Source organism: Lissotriton vulgaris, chromosome 10, assembly GCF_964263255.1.
Source record: "Lissotriton vulgaris chromosome 10, aLisVul1.2, whole genome shotgun sequence".
Classification (NCBI taxonomy): Eukaryota; Metazoa; Chordata; class Amphibia; order Caudata; family Salamandridae; genus Lissotriton; species Lissotriton vulgaris.
The window spans coordinates 779,142,956-779,162,942 of record NC_141698.1 but is presented as its reverse complement, the minus strand read 5'-3'; the positions used below and the strand labels follow the sequence as shown (position 1 = coordinate 779,162,942).

Here is a 19,987-nt window from a genome sequence, read left to right as displayed (position 1 = left end):
AAAATGAAGCAATTATACATGGTGGACTAAAAGAGTCAATAGAGCAATACAGACAATGATAGTATAAAGGTGCATAAGGGTAGGTTCAGTGGTCATAACGCAGGAGGGATTAAGTCTGTACGAAGGAGAGGGAAGTGAAAAGTTTGGCTGGAAAAAGAGGGAGGTGGGGTGGAGGGGGGTCAGGATGGGGGAGTGTGAGGAGCGAGGGGGGAAAGCAAAGGAGTTTAGGGGAGAAGGGGGTGGGTAGAACAGGAATGATAGGCGAAGGATTATGTACCCCTGTATTTGTCGAGCAGGTGAATTTTAAGGCCTTTTTTTGAAACGGACATAGGAAGGCGTACATCGTAGATCTTTTTTTTTTTTAACAGCGAGGGGACGAGAATAAGAGAGCTTGTGCTTCTCAACGTCCGTGCACAACCTGCTTTAGTGAGTTTGTTGGAGGTAGATTGGTGTCTGTTGATAAAGGGCTTTGTGTGTAATGCAGGCTATTTTATAGGAGGATCTGCCTTCAATGGGAAGCCATTTGAGGTCCTTGAGGGCAGGTGAGATGTGTTCGGAACGCTTACAGACAGTTGTATGCCTGGCCGCTAAGTGAAGGACAGATTTGAGGGGGGGCAAAGTAAACTTTGGGTGTTCCAGAGAGTAAAGCATTTCCGTAGTTAATCTTTGAAAGGACTAGAGATTGGATAACCAATTTGAAATCTTCCGCAGGAATGAACGGTTTGATTTTTTTGAGGTGCCGGAGAGAAAAGAGTGCTCCTTTTGCCGAGTTTTTTATATGGGCATTGAGCGAAAGCTTATTGTTGATGGTGATGCCAAGAGATTTAACTGATTTTGAGAGGGAGAGAGCACAGTTAAGGGCATTAAGGTCAGCAATCCAAGCTTGAATGGGGAGAGGGTTGTTTTTAGGAGATAAGAGAATGATTTCAGTTTCGTTTGGATTAGATTGAGATGGTTGGTAAAGAACCAGGAATGAATCTTGGATAGGGCCGTGTTGAGGTGTACGATGTCAAGAGTGGGATTTGATTTTGCAGTACAGTTGGTAGTACATTTTCTTGGTTCCCGCACAACGGGTCACCCTGAAACTTTCAATGCACAAACTAGGCAACAAACAGCCCTTTTTTTGGACAGTGGAGATTAGTCAAATGGTGCCAAAGTTATAAGCAAAGCACAAAAGGCATTTCATATGGAAATGCAGGCCTGACTATAAATACCCAGCAGCAACTGCCACTGATTAATAATACATATAGCCTCTGAAAAAAACAAAAGTTAAAGGGATGTTATAGTCGGGTGAAAATGTCAGTTAAAACGTACTATTTTAAACTTAACAAAACCACAGAAATTTACAAGTTCTACTTATCTCAAGTAACTATAACTAGTGCCCTAAAATAACTAACTTGCGCCCTCGCCATGCACTAATTACCTCAAATATTACATCACTCATGATGTATTCTATGATATCATTGAGAACATCACTGCAGCTGCTAAAATGAAATCGTTAATGACAACACTGTACAAGTTATAGTTATAGTTACTTGATGTAACGATAACTAGTGCCTCCAGGAATGTCAAACTCATGTGCTGCCTAGGAGGCACTGAAGAAGAGATAATTTTGGCTGATCGATGCGTTAGACTGCTAAACAAATTAATACACACCTCGGATTGGATTTGTGATGAGCTTGGTTACCTCCAGGCCATTTTGAGTCGCAAAGTAGTATTCAGGGCACAATGACCTTCTCTATAAGGTCTACCTTTTGGAGCATTGTGATTGTTACAACAATGACTACCTTGTCATGTGCACAGATAGAGAATTGGGTGTTACAACATTGCTCAGAGGAAGACCCTTTAGGATGAGCGTTTCACAATATTGCCTGGGTCGAAATACCGACAAATTAAGTATCTGTGCGTTTATCAGCTAGGAACCAATCCTAGGACTATTTGAAGCTTGCCTAGAAAATAACTTTGTACACATATTTGGAGATGGACAGACTTTGGAAAATGTTGAAAATTTTAAGAAAATAAAGCTGTACACTTTGTAGAATGCGCACTCTAGTTCCACAAACACGTTTGCATTGCACATATAACACCCTCCTGTGTTATAGTGATGACGTAGTGAATTTAACTGCTATAGGACAATCTACATTGAACTTATTTAATTTCAACCATTCTTAAATGTCTGATATATTCAAGTGGAACAATTATCATCCGTATAGGGGACAGGATTGAGCCTACACAAATGTAAGATTAAAATGTGGCCACCACGCACAATATCGAAACACTTTCCACATAAATTCAAAGCAGACACCCTTTCTCCACCCACATACCCGTGTAACGTGGACAAGCATTTCAGTACTCCTCATAGTGGTAGTAAGCGCAATACAAATGCTATATGTTTTTGTTAACTCATCTCATATTTTACAGCTTTTGTTGCACAAATACCAGTCATTTTAGAATCCATAACTCATGGGAATATCATACCTGTGAATTATTTGCCATAATACAACAAAATGACTCTACCTCAATTAAGGATTTCAACCGTTGTAAAGTAAAGATTTCTTTTACAAAAACATAAAACAGCAAATAAAACTGCTACTCAATAATTGTTACTTGGAATTATGGTGACATCACAATTTTTTTTACCTTTGGTCTTATTGTGTTATCGATTCATAACTACTTAATGGTCTTATAAACCAATAAAACAAGGTAACCATCATGCAGTCAGTCACGCGTAGCCTCTCTGTCTCTTACCTAGTCTCACTCACTCTCTCGCTTTCCTACACCACTCTCTCTCTGCCCCTCCTCTTATCCCCTTCCAAATCTCTGGGTGCCTGGAAAAAAAAATACATATTGGGCGCATTTCACGTTAACCTTTTCGCCACGGTGGACATTCTGCCGGGGTGCGGCTGAATGCGACACGTGCGCAGTTCAGACAGCCCCGGCCATTCGAAGCACACGCCCACCATGACGTCACACGGCCGGGGGCCGTCCGATGCATTGAAAAGGTTAATATTTTTTCCCAGGCTATTTTACTATCTCTAAAATGCCAGGATCGCATTTGCTTGCTGAGAACCCATCGCACCGAAAGAACAAAACATGTGGAAGTAGCGCAGGATGTTGAGCACCTCAAAGGTGCTATTTATACCTGCCACAGTAGTCATGTAAAGGCTTCCTTACCTTGTGCAGGAAATCCTTGCATTCAGGATCTCAAAAGGCCAGATGAACAAACCATGTGGATTATGGTGGGGGCGACTGTGTGCAGCAGTAAAGATTCCACTGTGGAATACAATATCGCCACTCAAGAACCAATGCATCATGGAGCACTGGCCTCCCCGCATTATTGTGCAGCAAAAAACGAAAATGGAATATGTCTCGCTTAAAATGAGCATTGACTTTGATTTGTATTCTACAAACCTTTTGTGTCCAAGAATGAACTCCAGTAACTGGCCAAAATAACGCCAGTCCGTCAGAAGAAGTAATCTGTTTCGGACCTACCGCTTCAACTGCAATGCTTTCAGTAAATATTTTTTTTTAATGGGTCAGGTCAGTGTCAGGTTTTTCTCCGATCCCTGAAGCTACATGCTCAATCAATACAGTGCATGAGGCTCTGGTAGTCCCTGCTAACAAGACTCTTGGTACTGAAAGTATACCAGAAAGTTGGTACCCCAAGCTGAGGGCCACCGGAATTATGCGGCAGGAGAGGGCCCAATTATGCGGCAGGGTTGAGTAAATTATGCAGCAAGAAAAGGCAATGTATGAGGTATAATGTGACATTTTGTAATCGCATTACTTAATTATTTCATCATTTTCAAACTCTGGAACGCTGTCTGGGCATTTGTTGCACCTAATTAGTACCAGTTTAACAACTAAATATATTAATAAGCAAGAGAATGGTGACCAGTTCAGCTTTCTAAATGGCTTTCCACCACAAGGCAACCTGTTGCTGCATTTTTAGTCATTTTTGATCCGTTTGAGCTAGAAACACATTTGTTTTGTTAAAATCTGCAGATTATGCAGCAAATGGTAGAGTATGTGGCAAATTTATAATTACGCGAAAATCACTGTGACCGCACACCCACATAATTCCAGTGGCTCTGCCCAAGCCCCTTAGACCTTACAAGTAGCTGTAGAAAAGCAGTCAATGCTTTGGTGAAAGGAAGTTGAGTTAGGGTACAATGCTACCCGGTAATAACATATGTAATAAAGACGTGAATGACGAGCCAGGATTATGAGGTTTTTGTAAAGACCCACTTTAATAAGATCTCAAAATATATACATACATGTAGAGAAAAGATGAAGGTAACAAACTGGAGCACACTCAAGTACATCTCTGAGTTTTCTAGATCTGGTATTCTAGACCTGGTAGCACGTAGGCAACAGATTGTGCTGAACTTCTGCATGAAAGGCACAGCCAAAGCATGCCAAAAACAACAAAAGATTGGCCCAAGGAGTGAGTAGGCTTGTCAGGCAGTCAGCAACCCCGCTCGCCAGCGCTTGAAGTTGATTTTTGCTGCAACCAGGCAAATATATCCTAAATGTGCAGGTACGGACTTGTAACAAACACAATTTTAGTCTTGAAAATAAGTACTTAGAATCTAGGAAACGTTAAAAATATGTTTGAAGGTCTAAAACTATATTATTTATGGACAAGCTTCTTGTCCAGTTCTGAAATGCTTTCGAGGTATCCAGCAACAATGGCAAGAAAGTATTCTCGCCAACTAATCCGCAATGATTAAGGTTCTACAATGGCCCAGCCAATTTCAAATCAAGCAACAAGGAGTTTCATTTTGGAGGAAAGATTTCATTACATACTTTAACAATAAGGTTGCAAAATGACACTGTCACCAAGGACATGGGGCTCGAGTCCTGGGTTTTCATATAGTCAACAAAATGCTTTCTGGGAGTTGTAGTACTGGTTCAATTCAGTTGATGTAATTAAATCAACACACCTAGGAACAATGATTTGTAAAAGAAATGCCCAGGCCAGGAATAACAAACTCTTTTGGTGAAGTAGAGTCAACCTGGTGACCTTAATTAACAAGGTATCCTGAGGATTCGTTTACTTAAGTCAGCTAGAAAATGTTTTTCTGAACAAGAAATTTTAAAATAACTTGTTCCTCCTTGTTGGACTTGACCCTTTTTGCAGGGTCATCCCTGAGCTTTTTGCCTTCCTCCTATATTATTTCTGACCTGTTGTTGGCTATTTTATGACTCTGGGCAGTTTACCACTGCTGATCAGTACTAAAGTGCATATGCTCTCCCTACTGTAAATGAATGTATTAATTGGTGATTCCATCATTGACTATTTGGTTTACTTGTCAGACTCTAGTACAGTGCACTGAGTGTGCCCAGGGCGTGTAAATCCAAATGCTGCAAGTGGGCTTGCAGCACTGGTTGTGCCACCCACAGAACCAGCCTTGTAAAAATGTGTCTACGGTCTGCCATTGCAGAGCCTGCGTGCAGTCTGGTACTGTCATGCTGACTGGGCAAGTGCACCCACTTGCTAGTCCCTAAACCTTCCCTTTTCTTCAAATCAGTCACCCCTATAGTAGGCCCAAGGGCAGGGTACATTGTAAGTATACGGTAGGACATGCCCTGGTGTGTGCGGCATGTCCCAATAGTGAATTATAGCCATTTTCGTTTTTTACTATTGCAAGGCTACCTGTTCTCCATAGGCCAGAATGGGCTGTTAGAATTATTACATTTTATAATCCTAACTAACTCCGAGAACATGAGAATGTTAAAACCCAGTTTACTAAAAGATGTATTTTATCATTCTGAGTCCAGGCATACTAAACTCGAATTTCTGTGTTTGCAAATACCACTTTTAGAAAGTAGGTATTTGCTTGCCTAACCTTTCAAGCCTGCCTCTTTTAGAAAGTAGGTATTTGCTTGCCTAACCTTTCAAGCCTGCCTCTGCGAGGTTGTGTATTCCTTTGTCTGGTTTTGTGAGTGACAGGTCTGGGGGATTCCAAGTGACAGGTTGAGTCAGCCCAGTGGTGAATAGAGAGATCTGCATCTAGATGGGAGGGAGGAGTTGCACTTGAACCTTGAATAGGGCTGGGCCTTCCCTCTACAATGCCGGCTCCACCCCCTATGGTGCGTCTGATGTCTCTGCCCTGCACATTGAAAGAAGAGAAGGAAGACTGTTAACAAAGTGCTCCAGAGCTGTACTTCCCTTCCACAATGCTGGCTCCACCTCGTGTGGGGCGTCTGATGTTCCTGCCCTGCACTGTGAAAGGAAAGGAGAAGTCTGGTAAACAGAGTGCTTCAGAACTGGTTTGGACTGGGCACAGGCCCCTCTCCCCTCAGAGAACAAAGGATTTTGGGGTATAAATATTGGGACCCTGATCCCAAGAAATTAGATCACTTCTGGACTTACAAGACAAAACCTCAGCTGAGGAGAGGAACCTGAAGAAACTAAGGAGAGACTATTCCCAAGCTGAAGTGCTGCTTGGAGGATTGGCCTGCAGTAGTTGCCTGACTGCCAAAGAGAGGAGAAAGAACTTTGTAGACTTTACTTTCAACTTGTGAAAAGATCTCCAAGGGCTTGGAAGAGACCTTGCCCTCTGACCAAAGTCTCAGGTCCAGTAGACTTCACCAGCCTTTGTGGATTGCTGCGGGAAACGCTGTTTCAGTGGCTACAGAGGCAGGGAGCTGTGATAGACTCCCACGACCGGCCCGGTGTCCTGTAGGCACTGCATCAAGTAACGACCGCCTCGAACAACGCAAGCTCTGAGCTCACCGACTCAGTCACCGAGCCGTTGCCTGCACCGCGACTGGTGGACTCCGCGACATGCAGCACCTCGCTACACCGACTCGTACTGATCTGACCGACGCGGTCACTGCTGCTGACTTTGAGTCCTGTGAACGCACTGGAGTTGAGCACCGACTCGCACTGCTATCCGGACTGATCGACGCCAGCTCCCGAACTCCGGCTCTGTCGCCGCCCCGCAAGCTGCAAGCACCGAATCGAAGCACTGTCTCGCCCTGCAACGCACGCCTTGGATCCACCGCCTCTGTCAACGGGCCGCTGCCTGCACCGCACACGTCCTGCAACGCTTCCTTTCTGCACCGCGACGAACACCGGAACCAGCTCGCACATTCGTGCCGGCCGCCTCAAGTAAAAGGTACTGTGACCGTGTCTGTCGACATTTAAGTGGGCCCGTACCGACGCGGTCCGCTGGATTTGCTAGACTCTGTTTTATTTCAACAACGCTATAGCCAGACCGGGCTACAGACTCTCACAGAACCTTGAGTTAAGCCTTTTAACCAGAACTCTTGAAATCTAATAGTACTGTGGATTATTTTTGTTGTTTATTGGTCTTATGGTAACTCTATATAAAATATACGTATTATTTTTTATATAAAACCTTGTGTGGTGTCCATTTGTAGTGTTGTCACTGGGTTACTGTATGTGGTCACAAATGCTTAACTTACAACGCCTCTGAGATAAAGCCTTGCTGCTCGTGCCAAGCTACCAAGGGGGTGAGATGGGGTTATTTTAGGAGTGTAATCCCCTTATCCTGACTAGAGAAGAGGGTCCCTATTTGTCACAAGTACCTACCTGTGCCAACTAGAGACCCCCAATTCTAACACTCCTTATGGAGGATTCGCCTTATCAGCCATTTGTGTTTGTTTTTTGTATCGAGACCTACTTAACCCTTCAACTCGGTTCCATTTTAATATCAACTTTGTTTCCAGATTTCATTTCCCATCAAGACATTTCTCAATGGTTCGCTCTCCTATTCGGTCTACACCTCCTCCTCGCCCCTCCCGATCTGGTCTTCCCTGGGTTCCTGACCAGGTCAGTCGAGGCTTCCCTATGTCCTTAAATACAAGATTCTGTTTGTGACTCTTTAGTCCTGCTTTCCTATACTTTATCTCACCGTGGCCCCTCTACCTTTCATGGACATTCCCTTCTGTTATTACCCCCTCTTTCACGTTCCCAGTTTTTGGCACTGCCCCTTAAAATCGGTGTCCTGTCTTTTCTCCAGTTGTATTTCCTCAGCTCTAATTCACTTCAGAGAGGTATTTAGATGCAGATGAATAAGCGAGTAAGTACTTCGTACTAACTTTAAGAGGCTTCCAAAGACAAGTTGAATGAGATGCTGGTACCCAACTAAAAAAGTGAGGTCAATCTGCTTAGGAGACATATGAAACCTCACGGTTATGGCAGTTGTGACACCTATCTTGGATCAGACAGTGATAATATTTTGGCTGCTTTAAGATGGCACTGAGAAGGACATCGATCCGAAGCAATGGATACTTAACTGACATAACCACAGAGTTACTTTGCAGATCTGTCCTGAACAAAAAAAGCAACTACTGCTTCAAAAGAGCAGTCAAGCACAACAAACTGTTGAGAAGGTGAAGAGCTAGAGGCTGACATCCACAAATGGATATCTTCTGACTTTGTCTATTTGCTTAAAACATCCCTTTGGCAACTAGTATGTCAACACTAAGACCTTCAGCTTTGAACAACTTGTGCGCCCTTCTTCGAAGCAGGAAATCTTGGTGTCGAAGATTTGGATCTTGGCCTCTTGATCATCGTATTCCTCAGCATCCATCAGATTTGGCAGAAATATGGCTGTGCGTGTACTTTTCTTCCTTTATTTGAAACCTTTATGGAGATTAGTGGTAACAAATGGTCGCAGGGTATGCAGCCAGAGTCGCCAGCTCTCATAGGTTTTTGTTTCGACCGAGACCCAGCAGCAGACTCCTAGGAGGCTCTTTGACAATGTTCCTAACCTATGAGGGAGGTTTCCTCTCTTCTCATGAGGTTCCTTTCTCGGAGTTATTTTCTTAACAAATGGAAGGCATTTTACATAGGGTGAAGGCATGAAATAATGTGAAACTGGAATACAAATCTGACTGAAATGTAGTTAAAATAATATGAACATGGGCACGGCAAAGGAACGGGCTTAACTACCAAAGAAGTGTCTGTGGCGCGGGAAGGATGGCCTGTGCAGCTTAAAGACACAGTGTGGTTCCCTTTGTAAAGCTTAGTTTGGCTATTTGTCCACTCCCTTTCATTACAAAAAAATGCAGGGGGTCCTGCCGCTAAAGTGTCATTTTAATGGTTTGACTGATTGTTTTTTTTTTTTTTTTTTTAAGGAAAGAAAACTGCACCGCTAAATAGGCAAGAGTTAAAAGTTCTCTCTTGGAAATTGTTCCATTATCTCATACACTGACAAACCTATCAAGTGTTCCAGAAAGTACCAACCATTATGTTCATGTGTGTGAAGCTTACATTAAACTACGCAAATTGTTAAATTTACCTTATGACCTTAGTAACTGTTTGCATGTAAACTGCCTGTGTGCAGTAGTAGCTGTTCCTGTGTAAAGCGCTCAGATACCCTTTTGGATCTTGTTTGCACTATATAAAATTGGAAATAAAAAAAAAGAATTAAAGGTGCTGGAAACTCAGCTGTTTGAATTACGCTGCACTGGAGGAGCACGCTGTGTTACAAAATAGGTAGATTGCGCTATAAAAAGGACTATTTGATTTGATGAGTGTCCGTGTATAAACTCTCGAAGGCGGCGAGACATGCGTACAATTAACATGCTATTTTTTAGCTGTGGCCCCAACCTTTATTACATGACTACCTTGCTGCAGGCCTGCCTTAGCAGTGAAGAGTTTGCAGCACACTGAATGCAGGGCATCCATTCTACTCTTGCAGTAAGCTAAGGTATTCTAATCGTCAAGAGTGACCTTTGCGAACTTCACCTGCCAAGAAAAAAAGAGTAAGCACTCCCGTCGCCTGCACGGCACATTCAGAAAAAGTTCATCAGCCTTCAATCATTTGAAGACTGTCTCAATAACAGAATAACGTTTGTTTAATACCGCTTCAAACAGCAGGTTTTTTTTTTACCATTCCTAAGTGCTGTAAACAACAGTGGCTACTGTTAACTAATTTAAGAAAACCCAGTTATCGACCTCAAAAGGATGAATGGCTGAGTTGGCCTTGCCTTGTTTGCACATAATAGCCTGCATTTAACACCTGATGTCGACAGTGAGCCCTTACACTACAGACATCTCTTGAAAGCAAAACAACGAACAGAAGTATCTTCTCATGCTTATGACTATTTCTTTTTTAATGTTTATATTTATATATACATTTTTTTACAAACGGCTGTTCAAAATGTTTAATGTCATAAAAGGCAATGTATAGACTCAAAAATGTAGTTACAATTAATGCCCCACACGAGTATACACACAGCATGTTGTATGGCGAGAAGCATACTGCTGGCAAATTTCTTATATTAGCCAAATCACTAAACTGTGGCACTCACTGTACTGCCGAATTAGGATTTCTATGTGTGCTGTGGCTTATAGTTTGATCACCTGAATGCTGAAAAATAAAAGCCTGCAGCAGTGTTCTGGTGCCCTCTGTTGAACACACAATGAATCCCACGTTGTTTTCATTTAATACTGTAATAGTCTGGATCGGTGCAGACTCGGGAATGTATAAAGCAAGACTAACCCTCAATTACAAATCGCATTCATTCCTTCGCCAAGTACTTCCTGAAATTCTGATAAGGCGGCTAGGTTAGATGCGTTCCCTCCAACCATAGAGTCAAAATGAATAAAACCTACTCCACTACTCTTTCGTTACCTCAAATGTACCGTGGCACAGACATGATTCAGACCCCTATGCAGTGCCTGCAGATGGGCTCAGAGGGGTCGTTGCTCGCCTCAGAGTTAAGCTGTGATCAAGGTCACAAGTTCGAATCAGAGTGAGGAAGCCTCGACCTCTCACACGATAAAGTGTTTTTGAAGCTGGAAAGGCTGACGTAAAAATACCAAAAAAAGAGTCCTTGATAGACATTTGATGGTGTCATGAAGGAGTCTGTCCCTAAAAGTCCACTCAGTGATTGAAAAACAGTTTTTCATTCGGTATTTAAATGCATAAAAGAAATTTAAAGTTCACAAAAGTGTATGGTTTCATTGATACGGTCTTCTGCTCTAATTTACATATCTTGCAGCTTTACTACCATAACTGGACTCATACTGGCCATTGCGATATTCATTCTGAATTGTAACTGCAGTGCTTAATTTGTCAAAACATAAGAGCCCAGGCCTTAAGTTTTGCTCAGAAGTCCACAGCGGCACTACCTAATATCGGGGCTGTCGAATACCAAGGCGTCTTAATCTTGATTCCACCTCATGCCTCCTTAATCCAACCTCAGGCCTCTTTAATCCAACCTCAGGTTCTCACTCTTTATCTCATTCTTTCAGGGTCTTTTTCATCCCTACTTTCACCCTTTGTTTCGTTTTTCCATCTTTTGCTGCCTCCTTGTGTTCATCTCTTGCTCTAGAGCAAAGTCTGTTGAGCTAGTAAGTGACAAAGACCGGCCCCTTCGGCCACAGTTCTGCGTCACCTACCTCCTTAAAGTATTACAACTACTGAAACTGTGAGCCACTCTGTTCTGAAACGACAGGCCGAGAGAGGAATTGTGGGCTCCGCTCTCAACTTGCTATGCTCCTTTCTCAATGAAAGGGAGCAAGCAGTCTCTCTTGGCGATTACACTTCTGAGCCTTTATAGGTTTTGCCTGGCGTCCACTGTGCAGCACTGTTCGCGCAGGCGAAATCTTTTGTTTAGCAGTACGGGGCTTTGTCCCGCCTGTCTCTTCCATTGGCTAGCTCCATAAATGGAGGCTAGCCATTGGAAGAGAGATCTGTCCGTTAATCTCAGAGCAGATTCGTGGGCGTTCTGTAGATTTTCTCTCATTCTGCCCCTTTTAGAACGTCATGCGGCGGTGGTGGATGTTTTTTTTTTTCTCAGCATGTTTTGGCAGTTTTGGACGTGTGTTTTGCAGGGGTGGGTTGCGCGATTTCAGTTTCCTTGATTTGCTAGCAGGTAAGCGGCATTTTGTACGTCCGTGGCTTGTCTTTGTTTTCTGGTTGTTTACTTTGTAGGTCTTGTCTGTGTCCTGTCATCTCTGTGTACTGTTCTTCGTGTCTGTTGACTTTGTTTTTGTCATCTGGGTGTCCTGTGGTCTCGGTTTGTTGTCGTGCGTGGCCCCCCTTCCCTCTGCCCGCAGCTCTCCTCCTGCAGCTCTTCTCTGTCCTGCTCTCGCTAACGATCACGTCAAACAATTGCTCCAGGGAGCCCACAGCCTGAAAACCTCGTCTCACCTACTCCCCAACCCCGCTTTCTTCATAGAACAGTCCACTTCTCCTTAACCCAATGCCCCGTTGAGTACGTTCCCCTTTGTAGTGCCGAAAGCCTTCTATTACAACCCCAATCAGTCCACTTATGGCGTTCGCTTTTCCGATCCTCAAATGGCCACAAAGTCCTGCTCCCTTCACGGACTTCACTGAGTCAGTCACCTCGTGCACAACCCCTCACACAATGCCACGTATGTCGCTCTTATAGATTACCAGCCTCTGTCCATTGCAGAGTCTTTATTCTCCTATCACGAAGCCCCGTCCCCGCGGCACGGTAAGCATCTAAAGAACTATCCCAGAAAACAGCTTACTCACCGTCACAGTTACTCCCCATGCTTGAAGCTGCTCCTCGAGGCTGGCTGTTTCTGCGGCTCAATAACAAGACAAAACGTTTTTTAATGAACTGCATTTGTAACACGTTGCCAGGACTTCAACCCCACTTCTATTTTTGGGCAGTTTTAAATAACGCGAAAGTAGGTATTGGAGTGCTTTACATGAGCACCAACTACATTACACAAGTACATTAGGTAATGTTATTCTTTCTGTGCTGTGGCATTTCTGAAGTAGCGTCCAAGCCTGTGGTGTTCCTGGATCCAAAGCACAGTGGTATGCAGTAGTGTACGAGGTTGTTATTCCTCCACTATAGTTGTTCGCCGTCTTCTTCCCAGTTCAGTGGTATTTGTCCCTCACAGTTACAATTGCAGCCTCTCTCGTGTAGTCAGGACATAATGTTTCAACTTCTGATGTTTCATTTAGCTATTTAAGGTATTCTGGTAGTTGTTTTCGTTTGAGTGGCAGGCGGGATACCAATGGTTTGCTCAGAATAGCCAAGCACTGGAAACATGGCTTTGCTTGCTTCCCTGCCCCCTGGCTGTGCTGCTTCCCTGCCCATGCTTGCTTCCCTGCCCCCTAGCTGTGCTTGCTTCCCCCTAGCTGTGCTTGCTTCCCCGCGCCCTGGCTGTGCTTGCTCCCCCGCCCCCTGGTTCCCCTTCCCCTGGCTGTGCTTGCTCCCCTGCAACCTGGCTGTGCTTGCTTCCCTGCAACCTGGCTGTGCTAACTTCCCTGCCCCCTCGCTGTGCTTGCTTCCCTGCCCCCTCGCTGTGCTTGCTTCCCTGCCCCCTCGCTGTGCTTGCTTCCCCGCGCCCTGGCTGTGCTTGCTCCCCCGCCCCCTGGTTCCCCTTCCCCTGGCTGTGCTTGCTCCCCTGCAATCTGGCTGTGCTTGCTTCCCTGCAACCTGGCTGTGCTTGCTTCCCTGCCCCCTCGCTGTGCTTGCTTCCCTGCCCCCTCGCTGTGCTTGCTCTCCTGAGTGTGGGTGTGGCTCTGGGTGGGTGGGGCTCTGGGTGGGTGTGTGTGGCTCTGGGTGGGTGTGTGTGGCTCTGGGTGGGTGTGTGTGGCTCTGGGTGTGGGTGTGTGTGGGGGTCTTTGGGTGTGTGTGGGGGTCTTTGGGTGTGTGGGGGGGTCTTTGGGTGTGTGTGTGTCTCTGGGTGGGTGTGTCTCTGGGTGTGTGGCTCTGGGTGTTTGTGTGGCTCTGGGTGTGTGTGTGGCTCTGGGTGTGTGTGTGGCTCTGGGTGTGTGTGTGGCTCTGGGTGTGTGTGTGGCTCTGGGTGTGTGTGTGGCTCTGGGTGTGGGTGTGTGTGGCTCTGGGTGTGTGTGTGTGTGGCTCTGGGTGTGTGTGTGTGTGGCTCTGGGTGTGTGTGTGTGTGGCTCTGGGTGTGTGGCTCTGGGTGTGTGTGGCTCTGGGTGTGTGTGTGGCTCTGGGGGTGTGTGTGGCTCTGGGGGTGTGTGTGGCTCTGGGTGTGTGTGTGGCTCTGGGTGTGTGTGTGGCTCTGGGTGTGTGTGTGGCTCTGGGTGTGTGTGGCTCTGGGTGTGTGTGGCTCTGGGTGTGTGTGTGGCTCTGGGTGTGTGTGTATGTGTGTGTGTGGCTCTGGGTGTGTGTGTGGCTCTGGGTGTGTGTGTATGTGGCTCTGGGTGTGTATGTGTGTGTGTCTGGGTGTGTATGTGTGTGTGTATGTGTGTGTGTGTGTCTGTGTGTGTGTGTGTGTGTGTGTCTGTGTGTGTGTGTGTGTGTGTCTCTGTGTGTGTGTCTCTGGGTGTGTGTGTGGGTGTGTGTGTGTGGCTCTGGGTGTGTGTGTGTGTGGCTCTGGGTGTGTGTGCATGTGCATGTGTGTGTCTCTGGGTGTGTCTGTGTGGCTCTGGGTGTGTGTGCGGCTCTGGGTGTGTGTGTGTGTGTGTGCGGCTCTGGGTGTGTGTGTATGTGTGTGCGGCTCTGGGTGTGTGTGTGTGTGCAGCTCTGGGTGTGTGTGTGTGGCTGGAACTGGGTGTGTGTGGCTGGAACTGGGTGTGTGTGGCTGGCACTGGGTGTGTGTGGCTGGCACTGGGTGTGTGTGTGGCTGGCTCTGGGTGTGTGGGTGTGTGTGCGGCTCTGGGTGTGTGTGTGTGTGTGGCTTTGGGTGTGTGGCTCCGAGTGTGTGTGTGTGTGTGGTAGTAATTGCTGTCTGCTGAGCTCGTCCGTAGGGTACAATAGGTCTCACATTTGCGAGAGATTAAGCTAATGGCAATGTAAATGACAATGCCATTTATTTATCTGTTTTCAAAACCAACACAAATACAAATTTTGTCATTTACAATGCCAATAGCTCTAACTTTTCCAGAGGCGAAACCGTTGCATTGTAAATGCTTGTTTACTACCTTGAGGCATTTCAAAAGGGTCTTCTTAAAGTCCCACGTTATTTAACATTTATGTGGCTCCTCTTGTCAAACTGATCAGATTTTTTGGGATTCTCGACAACCTCCTATGAGGACAATACCCAAATTGTGGTGTCTATTACTAGTATCATGGAGGAAGTGGCCTCTTATTTCAACAACTGTATGACCATAATATTCAAATGGATGAGTACACAATGTTTTAAACTTAATTGCGAGAAGACAAAGGTGCTCCTTTTTGGAAGGGAGCCCTCCTTTTGGAATAATGCATGGTGGCCACACACCTCACTCCCCTCCCAAAGCCAGTACTGAAAGTAAGGAATTTTGGTATCATCTTTGATTCCAAACGTACTTACATAGATCAGACTAACCAATTGCAGCCTTCTTGCGTCTTCATTTTAAAAACATGGAATAAGGTTATTCCGTTTATTTTTTACTAAATGCAAAAAACAGTTTCTATCGAGGTTAGACTACTGCAATGCCCTTTAAATGGGGGTGCAACAAAGCTTTGTACAATAACTTCAGAATGCAGCTGGCCGATTCCTTAGGAACATTAGATAGTTTAAAACAGTTTATAAAGCAATACAGGAATTACATTGCTCCCCGATAAAAATAAAGCAGCATTTAAGGCGCTCTGTACAGCACATAAAGCCCTTGATCACACAGTTCCAGATTTTCTCAAGAAAACATTTTCGTGGTCCCATCCTACAAAAAGTTCTTCGATCAGCACTAGCGAAAAAAATATCGGTTCCAAAAATTCTTAAAGCTTCCGGGGGAAGCAGAAGTTTTGTTTATGTTACTTCCCAGCTCTGGAACCAAATGCAGTTGCATTTGAGAAGCCAACCAAATCTGCAGATTTTTAGAAAACATCAGTCTAAGGGGCTGCTGAGACTAGATCTGAATCAGACACGGACCATGATAACAAATCTGGATGAATAATCGAGGCACAGAAGTCACATTTCAGATTTGCATTTAGAAGAATCACAAGCCCGGACTAAAAATACACCAATTAAACGAACCCCTTTGAAGAGACGTTTAATAACATCTTCACAGGGTTTAATAGTTGGATTCAATAGAATGTCCCAGAAACGAACTTTTATGTTTAACATGCACACTTGTAAATATTGACGACTGGCACACATATCGAGAGCTAATAGACTCTGGTGCACGTGACGGATCCTGCCTAATGCTGCGGAAAGGTTATAGCAGCACATGGTGGCATTCACTTGACAAATAGGAAGAGTCCTGCAGGAACATTACGTTTACATTTATCATTTTATTCTTGGATGCCATTTAATGTATACTGGTCCTATAACTCGAATTTCAATCATTAGGTCATCGCCCAAGTAGGGAAATGGTCACGGTCCAATTGTGTAAGTCAATCATAGTTACAAACACTCTTGTGAACTGTGGGCACGCTACAAGGGTATTATTTACATGTCTCCATTTCGGTGTGTGTTTAAACTGCTTGCTTTTATTCATTGTTAGATAAGGATCCAGGTAGTAAAATTAGCACCAGGGTTAAAAGCCATGTTTGAGACCGAAGGTTTTCCTCAAAACTATCTTAACATTTTAATAATGCCCTACAATCCATGGTTCCATTTTTTAATATGCTCATACACGTTTTTCCTTGGTTAGAGGCATCTTAAACCCAACTGTGATGACTTAAAAAAAAAAAAAAAAAAAGAGTCCAGTGTGAACAAGCGGCGAAGAGGTTACACTGTTACATTTTTAAAGCCTGCAGGTATGTAGTACCTAGAGTCAGTTAATCACACAGTACCAATAAAGTGCACTCCATTCTGGAGACATCATCCGCAGCACTGTGGAGCTTGTTGTCAGCAGAGGTCGATAACCTCCACCACCTTATCATATCAGTCTGGTGAAAAGTCGAACAACAATGCACTAAGGGGGAACCACTTTGTTCTAGAGGTGGGAGAGCCTTTGAAAACTCAGGCAAGTCGTAAGCTAGATTCCTAGATCTGACTTACTTTAATGTCTTCTTGGACCCTCGAGCCAAAAACAAGCAGAGCTTACATGTGGTTTCCTTTTGCTGCCATGTTCTAACCTTGTGCACCAATAATTTAACCCCTTCGCTGCGGGGTGTTTCCCCCCCACTGTGCGGGGGGTGGGGCGCAGCGCCCCCATGCTGGTGACTAGCTGAGCTCGTCATGAGGCACAGCGGAGCTGCCCTCATAACTAGCTGAGCTCATCACGGCCGCACCCGTTTTAAGAACGTTCAGCACAGTGGGGTAATTACCCCCGCGTGCGAACGTTCCAACGGCCGTGACAAGCTCAGCTCGTCATGAGTGCAGCTCAACTGTACTCCATGACGAGCTGAGCTAGTCACCAGCATGGATGAGGCTAAGACAAAGCAATAACCTTTGATGTAAAATGGAATACAGGAAAAGATAGTGGCTGAACTACACAGGGTGAAACTAAAAATGTGTGATCAATCCTGGCTGCCCTGCGAGCAAATTGTGTGACCCTAAGCAAATACTTTATTTCACTGAACCTCCTTTTTCTTCATTGTCACATATATTTATATATTTATATAGCGCCTGAATCAACCCCCGGAGGGGTATCTCTGCGCTTTGGACGGGCAGCATGGATGTAGTGCAGCTTTCAAATATGTGAGTTCAGGACGTGAGCAGTACAAAAAAAAACTCATGTTTGATTTAAAAGTATATAATGCTGCGCCATATATCATAAGAATCGAGGAACGATTTACATTGCACAGGACGACTGACCTGCCTCTTAGTTCACTGATGGCACTGTCGTCAAAAGCTTGGGGGCATGAATGTTCCAGGTTTCAGTTTAAAAACTTTCACTTTTAATATAAACACCTATCAATGCGGTTATATAATAAGATATAACAAGGGTAAATGCTTTTGCATGTTAATGAAATACACCTTTTTCTGCATTTTCAAGAGACTTATGCCAGATATTTCCACGCCTCGGCTCGTTCACAGGCTCTTTAGACCTGCTCTCTCGTTAATTTTGTGGCTCGCTCACCTCCACTTTCTACCACAGCTCCTTGTATCCTACTGGGTGACCCACACTGCAGTAATAGGCATGACCCAATAAGATGACAATTCAACTAGCGCCCAGTCAAAAACCACACTTTTTAAAATGTTATTTATTTATTTGAATTTTATATAGCGCTGTCTAGACCAGGAGGTATCAGAGCGCTTTACATAAGGATCCACAAAATTACATCAGTTCCAAGAAAACATTTCAAGAGCGTCGGAAGACGAAGTAAATGGAGCTTAGAAGGGTAAGGGGGTGGGGTAAAGGAATAGGAGGGAGAAAGGATGGATGAAGAGACGAAGAAGAGTCGGTTCAAAGTCCGGCTGGGTAGGTGACGGCCGAGGGGGAAGTCCACAGCCCATCTCCTCTATACCTATCAGGTAGCTCCACCGGGTACAGTCAAGCGGCTAGTTCTCAATGAGAAAACAGAGAGCAAAGAGGAGGTATAAATGGAGCGTAAAGGAGAAAGTGGGAGGAGTAAAGGGGTAGGAGGGAGAGTATGACGGAGAGACGAAGTAAAGTCTGCCCAATGTCCGGCTGGGTAGGTGACGGCCGAAGGGGTAGTCCACAGCAAAATTGCTCCAACTTTGTTTTGGTGCCCAGAAGGATTTGCAATCTGGTATTTCAGTTTAAAAACATTTGAGTTAATTGTAGCACTGGCGGTTTACCTTGGTCCACTACCTTAAACACGATGGCAGCTTTTTGCAAATTATACCACTAAATCACGTTATCAAATCACAGGAATGCTTTGCTTTAACAAAAAAAGAAATGACAACGCTTTTCGAAACACTGCGTGAATGGCTTTTTAGATCAGTCTCACGTTAAAACTGAAGAGGGATGAACTGTGAGTAAAATGCGAGCGGCACTATTTCAGAAACGATCAGAAGTGTCCGAAACTGTTTGCAAAACAAGCTGAAGCAACATTAAAAGGAATGAAGTGAATGCGGGTTTTATTTTCAATACATGCTTTTAACCACAAGATGGCTCTCCCATACAAGACAACGCATAGTTTGTAGTGCCCCCAGTTGTCTTCCTGAATGTCATGCACACTTACTTCTCAAGGAAGCTTTGCAAGCCTTGCCGTCGTTCGTCCATCTGTTGTGCATTTCCGAGTTTAAAAAACGGTGACTTGGGAGGAAGTTCTGGTAATTCGCTTTAAATAAGAAAAAAAAGGAACAGATCAGAAACAAGCAAGTCAATTACTAAACGTAGCCAAATACGATATAATTGTTAACAGATTTCATAAATATTCTTCACATTGACGTCTGTAAACCCATTAGTAAATGCATTTTAGAGGTCTGTATTTGAAGGATTACTTGTCAATCTGCTAGAGTATGCATTACCAACTTTTAAATCTATGGCAAGGAATATGACTTCATGATAACTGTGTTTGCAGAGCGGCAAGGAGTACCCCATTCCATTATGGCTGCTGCTGTTGGACTGTGGTTAGGACCTCTACTGAACACATTCAAAAGCTGTTTCAGTCATTCTAGGAGAGCGAACCTTCAGCCCAGGGCAGAATGCGAGTGAAAGGATCCCGAGTGACCTGGGATTGCTGTTAATGAAGCAAACCTACGTGTGATTGGCAAAGCACTGCAGACCTCTCGCATCAACAAGCCTTGGCATCTAAGCTCAGACTTCCAAGCGTACCAGTTAACACCGACTGTGAATGTGTTTTAACAGTATAACTGCCACTGTTGAACACGTCAAAAATGTACATATAATTCGATGCTGACCTAGAAAATAAAACCAAGTCTGATTCAGAACTGACATCATGTAGGAACAAATAACTCTTATTAACTACAATATCGGAGCAAACTATAGTACTGTGTAAACAGGCTTAGGGCACAGATTTGCAGCAACCTGTTAGACCAGAATAGCTATATCCCAGGATCTGGAAACATGCCCATGCTTACAGAAGACACAAATGATCCGAGATACAGACTTCTCAATAATGATACGGCCACAGCTGAAAAGCATCATACATCGCTATGCCACAAGCCGGGGAAAGTTCACAAATAACACGCACCAATAAAGTTTACTACAACTTTTAATTTAACTATTTAACTTTAATCTCAAAAAGA

At 44.4% G+C, this 19,987-nt stretch overlaps 1 protein-coding gene across 1 annotated transcript in view; it reads right to left on the bottom strand.

The window, feature by feature from the left end:
- Positions 1-19,987, bottom strand: part of SNX10 (sorting nexin 10) — a 314,131-nt gene that overhangs the window by 10,531 nt on the left and 283,613 nt on the right. Inside the window, exon 6 of the mRNA XM_086941694.1 lies at positions 18,958-19,056. Within this exon, the coding sequence (XP_086797820.1) occupies positions 18,958-19,056 (99 nt within the window). The remainder of the gene's footprint in view (positions 1-18,957; positions 19,057-19,987) is intronic.